This window comes from Microcaecilia unicolor, chromosome 1 (genome assembly GCF_901765095.1).
Source record: "Microcaecilia unicolor chromosome 1, aMicUni1.1, whole genome shotgun sequence".
Taxonomy (NCBI): Eukaryota; Metazoa; Chordata; class Amphibia; order Gymnophiona; family Siphonopidae; genus Microcaecilia; species Microcaecilia unicolor.
Window position 1 is genome coordinate 762,179,268 of NC_044031.1, and position 10,718 is coordinate 762,189,985.

General features: G+C 48.9%; 1 protein-coding gene across 2 annotated transcripts; it reads right to left on the minus strand.

Annotated features, from left to right (window-relative positions):
- Nucleotides 1–506: 506 nt before the first annotated feature.
- On the minus strand, nt 507–9,913 carry LOC115459930 (organic solute transporter subunit beta-like). 2 transcript variants are annotated; one of them, XM_030189774.1, is made up of 5 exons: nt 9,698–9,913; nt 9,488–9,589; nt 5,193–5,342; nt 4,998–5,088; nt 507–1,441 (listed from the first exon to the last, which is right to left on the minus strand). In XM_030189774.1, exons 2-5 carry the CDS (start codon nt 9,540–9,542, stop codon nt 1,228–1,230), a joined length of 510 nt encoding a protein of 169 aa, XP_030045634.1. In that variant the 5' UTR covers nt 9,543–9,589; nt 9,698–9,913; the 3' UTR covers nt 507–1,227. The 2 variants fall into 2 exon arrangements, with proteins under 2 accessions (XP_030045634.1, XP_030045635.1); XM_030189775.1 differs by having other exon boundaries at nt 9,488–9,603.
- Between the last annotated feature and the right edge of the window lie 805 nt (nt 9,914–10,718).

Below are 10,718 nucleotides of genomic sequence, written 5' to 3' on the forward strand. Positions count from 1 at the left end.
ATCTTGGGAAGTCACTTAACCCTCCATTGCCTCAGGTACAAACTTAGATTGTGAGCCCTCCTGGGACAGAGAAATATCCAGAGTACCTGAATGTAACTCACCTTGAGCTACTACTGAAAAAGGTGTGAGCAAAATGCAAATAAATTATTTGAGATTCTATATGGAATGTTGATATTATCTGAGGTTCTTCATGGAATGTTGCTACTATTTGAAATTCTGTTGCTACTATTTGAGATTCTACATGGAATGTTGCTACAGTAGAGGAGTGGCCTAATGGTTAGAGCACTGGTCTTGCAATCCAGAGGTGGTTGGTTCAAATCCCACTGCTGCTCCTTGTGATCTTGGGCAAGTCACTTAACCCTCCATTGCCTCAGGTACAAACTTAAACTGTGAGCCCTCCTGGGACAGAGAAATATCCAGTGTACCTGAATGTAACTCACCTTGAGCTACTACTGAAAAAAGTGTGAGCAAAATCCAAATAAATAAACGTGCAATGAAAAAAGGGATTACACTTTCATTTCCGAAGTATTTTATTTAGAAACCAAACTGACAGGGCCTGTTCGTCAAGCCCTTTCTGTCTCTAAAGGGAAAGACCTGGTCAAGGTAGCTTCAGTGGCTCTTTGATATTGTTGGTTTCAAAATGGTGAAAGGGCACGTCAGAGCTCCTGGACATGGGGAAATCAGGCTGGGTCTACTCTACAGTAAGTGTTTGACATGAGACAAGCAGTGCAGTCCCACCCCACAGACATCACATGTATGAGAAAGGGTTCCAGTTAGTGTCCCGGACAAGTTTGTGCAGGCACAGGAGACAACATGTAAGATCAAGATATGGTGACCCTGAGCGTACTCTTGACACCCCACAGGTGATCTTCAATATGTTATCAGCTCTTACACGGAACCTGCAATATGGAAGACCAAGTCCTATTTCCCTATTGGCATTGAGGGTGACTATGCCGGGCACGGGATGGCTCAGTCTGGATTTCTAATTGTCTGCGCTCTCACCACGATATCTGCAAAGCCAGAGCCAGTGGCTGATGACATCACAACGCCACGGAGCAGCTGCAGTGCATCACGCTGTAACAGTTTAGAGAATCCGAAGAAAGGAATTAAGTCTTATCAATAGAAACAGATGTAACAATATTCATCACAGCAGGAGATCTTACGTTTGGCTGTAAATCTGTAGGAACGGCACTTGGGACTTAGTTATGGACATTTGGTCACGTTTAGTTATACAGTTTCCTCCAGCGTATCCTTGTACAGGGACGTAACGTGTCCATCCTTCCACCGGACAGTAATTTTTCCTTGGGTTTGCACTGTGTCTAAAAACGGGTCTTGTTTTAAAGAGTCGTCGTCCTTCAGTGTGAGAGTGGCTTGTTTTTCTGCCCCCATTGTCCGGGTGGCCTCCAGTTCTGTCTTATATTTGTTCACGATCTTTTGATTTCTAGGAAAAGAGCACACAACATATGAAAACCAAGAAACAGGACTGTTCCTCATTCTCTCTTAACAACATTCTCATGCATCTCCTGTCTGGATCTCCTCTACCTTCAGCGTTAGAGAATCCATGTGGTGTTTGACAGAATCAGCAGATGTTCCATCCAAATCCCCAGGGCCGCCGAGAGACTGGGCCAGGCCCGGGGCAAAGCCGCCCCGCCTCCCCCCCCCCCCCCCCCCCCCCCCCCACTGCCCCCCTCCATCCACCACCGGGCCAGGCCCCCCTGAATTCAAATCATAGCGCCTCACCTCGACCTCACTCCATGTGAAAGAAGCGCAGCAGCGGCAGTCTGCAGATCGCCTCCCTTCGGGCCTTCCCTCCCTGTCTGCAGACTGCCGCTGCTGCGCTTCTTTCACAAGGCGCGAGGTCGAGGTGAGGTGCTATGATTTGAATTCAGGGTGGCCTGGCCCGGGGAATTTTGTCCCCCCTGCCCCCCCCCCCCTCTCGGCGGCCCTGCAAATCCCTACAGTCTATTAAAAGCCATCCGAGAATTTACTTGAGTTGTCATAGGGAAGGGGCAATTTTCAAAGGAGCCTAACTACATTACATACAGTGTGTTTTTTCTAGCAAAAAAGTTGCCGGTACTCAAATGCTAGGCCACCCTTCAGGGGTGGGGTGATCACCGAGGGACCCACCTCACAATAGCCAGGCCCCCTGCAACCAGTCACAGAATCTATGACAAGGCAGAATTGGTGTGTAGAGCCTGAGCACTTTCATTAAAACTTGGGGACCGTGGGTCAATTTTAACAGACAACGGAAAAGGTGCCGGTACTCAGTACCCCCAAGTACCCCCTCAAAAAAGGCCCTGATTACATAACAACATTCTATTCTATTTATTCTATCTCCAGAAAGGATTACAAGAAAAGAAACATCTCAGTTAGTTGGAATTACAAGTATTATGTAAACTTAAGTCGAACTAATTTTATATCTGAAAACATCAGAGCCTTCAGTTGCTTCCTAAATATTAAATAAGATTGAACAGACCTGGCTTGATACTGTACATTAGTCCAAATTTTTACCCCCCGAGTACTGAAAAGAATTAATCAAATGACTCTTAATTTGAATTCCACCATAATTAGGAAACTTCAAAAAAATTAGAATAGAGTGAGAACTTTTCCCTGCAGACAATAATGTCAAATAATTGAGAGACCAACTTGATTCAGTCCTGCCAGATTCTTAAACACCCTACAAGCTATTTTTCTTCACTCAACGTGTAATTAAACTCTGGAATTCGTTGCCAGAGAATGTGGTAAAGGCGGTTAGCTTAGCGGAGTTTAAAAAAGGTTTGGACGGCTTCCTAAAGGAAAAGTCCATAGACCATTATTAAATGGACTTGGGGAAAATCCACTATTTCTGGGATAAGCAGTATAAAATGTTTTGTACATTTTTGGGATCTTGCTGGGTATCTGTGACCTGGATTGGCCACTGTTAGAAACACGATGCTGGGCTCGATGGACCTTTGGTCTTTCTCAGTATGACAGTACTTATATACTTATAAGCCAGTGCAATCTATCAAGGACAGGATAGACTCAGGGGCGTATCTGCGTGGGGCCACAGGGGCCTGGGCCCCCGCAGATTTCGCCCTGGACCCCCCTACCATCGACCCTCTCCACCTCCCCCTCCGTCCCGCACGCCCGCCACCAACCTGTCGCCGATCTTTGCTGGCGGGGGACCCCAAGCCCCCGCCAGCCGAAGTCCTCTCTTCCGTGCAGGATGCAAGTTGCAACGCTTCCTGTTCTTCTGAGTCTGACGTCCTGCACGTAAAACGTGCAGGACGTCAGACTCAGAATTTGGAACTCAGTCTGACGTCCTGCGCGTTGTACGTGCAGGACGTCAGACTCAGAAGAACAGGACGCATTGCAACTTGCAGCCTGCACGGAAGAGAGGACCTCGGCTGGCGGGGGGTTGGGGTCCCCCGCCAGCAAAGGTAAGTGACAGCAGCGGGGGAGGGTTGGCGGCGGCGGGAGGGGGTGGAGAGTGTCATTGGTGGCGAGGGATGGGGGTCTGGCAGTGGCGGGGGGGGTCCGGAAATGGCGGGGGGGGGATCGGTGGCACCGGGGGGGGGGCTAAAATGTGCCCCCTCCCTCTGGCTCTGGCCCCCCCCTACCGCCAGAGTCCAGATACGCCCCTGGATAGACTTCTCTTTCTGAAAACAGCTCTCCCCAGCCTTGTTCTCACATCTAACCTTATACACGTAGGGGTTGATATTCAAAGCAATTTCATCAGCCACAAATGGCTCCTAGTCAGTTACATCGTCAGTTCAGGGCTAGCTGCTGAAAATTACTGGTTAGTGGTGAACTGAAAACTGGCTATTTTGGGGATGTTCCGGGGGGGGGGGGGGGGGGGGGAGGTGGTGGAAGTCAGCACATGGTCGGTTAAGTGCCGAGATGCAGCACTTAACCAGCTACATTAACCCTATAAATATGGATGGATCCTCAGAAGCTTAGCGGAGATTGGGTGGCAGAGCTGGTGGTGGGAGGCGGGGCTAGTGATTGGGAGGCGGGGCTAGTGCTGGGCAGACTTCTACGGTCTGTGCCCTGAAAATGGCAGATACAAATCAAGGTCAGGTATACACATAAAGTAGCACATATGAGTTTATCTCGTTGGGCAGATTGGCTGGACCATGCAGGTCTTTCTCTGCCGTCATTTACTACGTTACTATGTAAATAGAACCAGATAAAAGTCAGTTCTATCTTTTTGTGGTAACCCATAGCCGGTTAATCTGAATATTGCACTTAGGGCGTAGTTACCTAAGCTGCGCTAGAGATGTGTTAGCGCTTTTAGCGCATGTTAACCATAATATTCCTATGGGTGTCTACATGGTTAGCGCACGCTAATTTTAAGCACGTGCTAAAAACGCTAGCGCACCTTGGTAAACAGGGCTCTTAACTGGCTACGCGTGAGCCTGCTCTGCAAACCTGGACAAGGCCTAGCATTGAATTTCTGGGCTTAACACCAGTGACGGTCAGCAACACACTGATCGTCGCCGGCTGACTATTGGGCCCGTATATTTTTGCGGTTATGCTGGTATTCCATAAAGGGAAGCTGGCTCCTTTCAGGGGACTTATTCTAGAACTGCCTCGTAATGCGTAATGTTTACGAACTAGGTATCTTACAAAAGGACGCACTTTACAGGTAGGCATACACAGGGATAGAGTCTGCGCAGAAACCCAAACGTAGAGTACTATAAGTTACCGGATATCTCTGGCATTTAGGCGCCTACTTTCTTTTACAGAATAGGCTCCAGATGGGCATCTTCTTGGCTGGTTTATACAACTGACCTCCACGTGAATGTCCTGGACCCCACCCCTACCCTTGAGAAGGTCTGCTCAGGTACAGTTTCATGTACACAGGCTGTACATGTCTAACGTTACTAGCAATGGCTTTCAAAATGACCCTCGGGTTTACAAAGCGCTAATGTCTGACTCCAGTCGAAGGCAATTCTCTGTCTCTACAGCCTGCTTATGCATGTGGTGGGAGAAATAGCTAAAATTATGAGTCCTACCTGTTCGCCATGATGTTCATTCCCAGAATAAGAAGCCCCAGGAACAGTCCGGCAAGTGAGATTGCCAGCATCGAGTAATTCCAGGCAGAAGCTACAGAAAGAACCGTAATTTCATGGGATCAGTTTTAATGACAAGGTCCGTGAAACTGGAAGCAGTCTTATACTGTTACAGGTTTCCAGCACGATCCTACTTACGGTCTTGTGTGCGATAAATCCACAAGAGTTGCTGCAGCTCCTCCTCAGACATACCCGTTCCCGGAACCACAGTGCTCTCGAGATCACTATCCGACCTTGCGTTGGGATTCACTGCAGACTCAAAGCCACCTCTAGTATCCTGGGTCAGTGCTGTTGAGACACAGATGTTGTACAGATGTTGTGAGGCCATAACCACCAATAGAATCAGTGACCTTTAGGTCTACCTATCAGGGGTGGACTGACCATTCAGGCAACTGGGCAGTGCCCGAGGGCCCAGAGGCTCTGCCCGGATGCCCGCCGCACACTACAGCCCTCCCCAGTTCTACCTACATAAGTACATAAGTATTGCCATACTGGGAAAGACCAAAGGTCCATCAAGCCCAGCATCCTGTTTCCAACAGTGGCCAATCCAGGTCACAAATACCTGGCAAGATCCCAAAAAAGTACAAAACATTTTATGCTGCTTATCCCAGAAATAGTGGATTTTCACCAGGTCCAATTTAATAACGGTCTATGGACTTTTCCTTTAGAAAGCCGTCCAAACCTTTTTTAAACTCCGCTAAGCTAACCGCCTTTAACCGCTTTTACACACTCTCTGTCTCAGCCACCAAGTCTCTCTCTCTCTCTCTCATATACCCTGTTCTAAGCCTTCACACAGTCTCTCTCTCTCTCAGACCCCTCCCAAGTCTTCACCAAGTCCTTCTCTGAGTCTCTCTTTGTCTCATACGAGCTCCCAGCCTTCACCAAGTCTCTCTCTCTCATATACACTGTTCTAAGCCTTCACTCAGTCTCTCTCATACCCTCAAGCCTTCACACAGTCTCTCTCTCTCAGACCCCCTCCCAAGTCTTCACCAAGTCTCTCTCTCTCTCTCTCTCTCTCTCTCTCTCTCTCTCTCTCATATACACTGTTCTAAGCCTTCACTCAGTCTCTCTCATACCCTCAAGCCTTCATCCAGTCTCTCTGTCATACACACTCTCTCTCTGTCTCATACCAGCTACCAGCCTTCTCCCAGTCTCTGTCTCCCTTGGGAGTCTGGCACTTATTCCCCTTACTGTGGCTGCCTAACAAACAGCTCAACTCCCAAGCATACACCACTGTTCATCTTTTTCTAATTTGAGCCATGCGGTACAGGAAGTTCAAGCTGGTATGGGAATTCCAAATCCTATGAGACTTAAAACCAGGAGACTTCCCACAAAGCTCAAGTCAGGGAGCACATGTGGGACAGGAACTGTTTGATAGGCAGCTCAACGAACAGAATTCAAGGGCCTGAGAGACCAGGGGAGGTGACAGTGAAATCCCAGGTGCCAGACTGAGCAGGGGAGGCGATGGACAGTGTGAAATTTTGGCACCCTGCCTGGCAGCTGCACCGACCTCACTATGGCCCTCCATTCTGGTTATCCACCGTCCTCCTTCCAGTGGCATAGTTACAGGTGGGCCTCGGTGGACACAGGCCCACCCAGTCTTCCCTTAGGCCCACCCTGCTGCAGTACCACACTGCTCTCCTTCATGGTGTCCCGGCTTCCGCACTCCAGTCTCTGAACCCCTTCCCTCCCTGGTGTCGGTACAGGTGTCCTCAGCGCCTGCAGTGATTCATTCTTGCTGCTTCCGCCGGCCCTGCAGGCTTCCACGTTCCACCACACAGGAAACAGGCAACGATGTCAGCGAGGGCGGGACGTGGCAGATGGAAGCCTGTGGAGCTGGCGCAAACAGCGAGAATGAATCGCTGTAGGCGCCGAGGACGCCTGCACCGACATCGGGGAGGGACAGAGTTCAGAGACAGGAGTGCAGATGCCTGGACACCGCAGAGGAGAGGAAGAAGTTGTGGGGTAGGTGAAACACCCCCCCCCCCCTCTTATGTTCTTAAAAAATATCTCTGGGAAGATATATGTGGTTTGTGGTTGGGGGTGGGGGTGGGGGGGAGAGGCACGTGCACATGGAACAGCCCATCCAATTTACCTCTGGGCCCATCCAAAATATCGAGTCCAGCTACGCCTCTGCCTCCTTCTGTTTGTCCCTGTCACTCCTTCCTCCTTCCCCCACCCCTACTTTCTCTCGAGGCTGGCACTGGAAAGCTTTTCATGTTTCATTATATATAGTTTGATGTTGTCATCTTTTGCTCATAATTGAGCTGAAGAAGACGCCTCTGCCTTTCTTTTGTTTTACTTTGTTTTATTTCTATTTATTACATTTTTTTTCAGTTGTTACTCTCTAATTCATGTCTTTAAACACGATTCCCCCCAATATTCAAAGCCATTTAAGCAGCCAGGATCGGCACCTGGCCAGTTAAGTGCCACACAGCTGGCTATCTGCCATGTCCTGCTGAATGTTGCTGGTTAGCGGCTAGCTGGTTATATCAGGTGATATAACCAGATATCTGCCAACTTTTGGCACTTTGCCACTTAACTAGTGGCCATATTTGGCCACGTGCAGGGCAGTCCTATCTTTGGCTGGTTTGACTTTGACCAGTCTGCACTGAATATAGCAGGGGCGTAGCTATGTGGGGCCAAGGGGGCATGGGCCCCCGTAGATTTGGCCCTGGCGCCCCCCCCCCCCCCGGCCACCAACCCCCTCGACCCCCCTCCCGCCACCAACTCTTCTCCCACCGCCGTCGGGTACCTTTGCTGGCGGGGGTCCCCAACCCCCGCCAGCCGAAGTCCTCTTCTCCAGTGTGGCCGCGTTGCTGATCTGCAAGGGCAGGCTTCTGATTCTGTGAGTACGTGCAGGACTTCAGACTCACAGAAACAGAAGCCTGCCCTTGCAGATCAGCAACGCGGCTGTGCCGGAGAAGAGGACTTTGACTGGTGGGGGTTGGGGACCTCCGCCAGCAAAGGTTCCCAACGGTGGCGGCGGGGGAGGGTTGGTGGCGGCGGGAAGAGGGGGTCAAAAGGTTGGCGGGGTCAAAGATGGTGGTGGCGGTGGGGGGGGGGGAGTCAAAAATGGCCCCTGGAATATAGGCTGGCTGGTCAAAGTCAAACCAACCAAAAGTAAACAGGATATTCAATGCTGGTCACTGGAAAAGGACTGGCATGGACTATCCAGTTTTAGCTGCAACAGTGTGCATTAGCCCGGCTGACTCCCATGGTCTGTATATCGGCCCCGATTGTCTTCACATGATTATTAAAACAGATGTATAAATAAACTTACAAGATTCATTTCTGAACCTTCCTACTTGTCTTGTCTGCATGTCTTTGACCAGATTGTAAGCTCTTCAGAGTAGGCACTGTCTCTTCAATGTATTTGTCTAGCACTGTGTATACCTTGTAATACTATAGAAATATGAACTGGACAAGGCAAAAGCAGGAGACTGAGGTGGAGAAAGGATAACTGTACTGTGAAGAATTAAAAGGGGAAGTGAAAGGGACTTGTGGTTTTTGTAACTACATTTAAAGTGGTTTACATAGTACATATTTGGACCTGGGGCAATAGAGGGTTAAGTGACTTGCGCAGAGACACAAGGAGCTGCAGTGGGAATTGAACCCAGTCCCCCAGGATCAAAGTCCACTGCACAAACCACTAGGCTACTCCTCCACTGGCAACATTTCATGTAGAATCTCCAATAGTAGCAACGGAATCTCAACATTCCATGTAACATAGTAACATAGTACCATAGTAACATAGTAGATGACGGCAGAAAAAGACCTGCACGGTCCATCCAGTCTGCCCAACAAGATAAACTCATATGTGCTACTTTTTGTGTATACCTTACCTTGATTTGTACCTGTCCTCTTCAGGGCACAGACTGTATAAGTCTGCCCAGCACTATCCCCGCCTCCCAACCACCAGCCCCGCCTCCCACCACCGGCTCTGGCACAGACCGTATAAGTGTGCCCAGCACTATCCCCGCCTCCCAACCACCAGCCCCGCCTCCCAACCACCGGCTCTGGCACAGACCGTATAAGTCTGCCCAGCACTATCCCCGCCTCCCAACCACTAGCCCCGCCTCCCACCACCGGCTCTGGCACAGACCGTATAAGTCTGTCCAGCACTATCCCTGCCTCCCGCCACCGGCTCTGCCACCCAATCTCGGCTAAGCTCCTTAGGAGCCATTCCTTCTGAACAGGATTCCTTTATGTTTATCCCACGCATGTTTGAATTCCGTTACTGTTTTCATTTCCACCACCTCCCGCGGGAGGGCATTCCAAGCATCCACTACTCTCTCCGTGAAAAAATGTAGAATCTGAAATAGCAGCAACACTCCATGTTCCACTGCACTAACCACTAGGCTTCTCCTCCATCCCTGCAAATTGAAATAGTTCACTGATGTTTATAGACGTGTGTGAACAGAAGCCCTTACCTGGCACCAGGGTACATGTGGCCATCCAGATCAACGTCACTCTGGTAGACAACATGCCGAAATGTGAATTAAGTTTCTCCAAAAGAATCACTTTGTTGATCCCTGTGGGCAGAGACCTCGAAGTAGAATAAATGTCATTACAATATTTTCAGAATGCAGTCACCACATATTTTATTTTCAAAACCAACAAAAATAGAACTTAGGACTCACAATTTGAAAAGAAGGGACACCACAGAAGCGGAGGACCGAGTATCACTACATCAGTAGAAACCAGCAAAAGGAGTAGTGTAATCAGCAGGGCTTTTCCACAAAGGAACAGAAGGACGAGGAATGTAATGAATAAAACCTTTATTCTTCAAGACCCGACACAGCACTGTGTTTCTCCGTAAAGCCTACATCAGGGGTCTAAAAACAATGGGCATACATTAGAAACATAAATACAACATATAGAAAAAATGTAAAATTGTATTAAAATGCAAAGAAATGCATAAGACCATGTGATAAATAACAATCCAATGATATAATACAACATACTGTATCAGACGGACAGAAAACATGTGAAAGACTCCCATATGATGATCTACAAAGTTGTAGTAGGTAAATGACATGAAAAGCACAATTCCAAAGAATGATAATAAAGCTAGGATGTATGTAACTGAAACATTCCAGGAAATAATTAATAATTATAAAACACTAGTAAAAAAGGCCCGTTTCTGACCCAAATGAAACGGGCGCTAGCAAGGTTTTCCTCGGAGTGTGTGTGTTTGAGAGAGTGTATGTGAGAGTGACTGTGTGTGAGAGAGAGAGAGTGAATGTGCGAGTGTGTGTGTGTGAGAGAGAGTGAGTCTGGGTGCGAGTGTGTCTGTGAGAGAGTGAGTGTGTGTGTGAGAATGAGAGTGTGTGCAAGTGTATGTGAGACACAGTGTGAGAGAGAGAGAGTGTGTTTCACACAGATACAGTGTGTGCGAGACACAGACTCCCTTTGAGACTGAGTGTATGAGACCAAGAGAGTGTGTGAGTGACTGTGTGACACAGAGAGTGAATGTGATACAGTGTGAGACATAGAGAGAGAGAAAGACATTGACTGTGAGAGAGAGAGAGAGTGTGAGAGAGAGTGTGTGTGACAGAGATACCTCCCCCACCTCTCTGGTGTCAGGCCCCCCCTCCCTCCCTCTCTCTGGTGTCAGCCCCCCCCCCCCCCTCTCTCTGGTGTCTGAGCGTTACTGTGCAG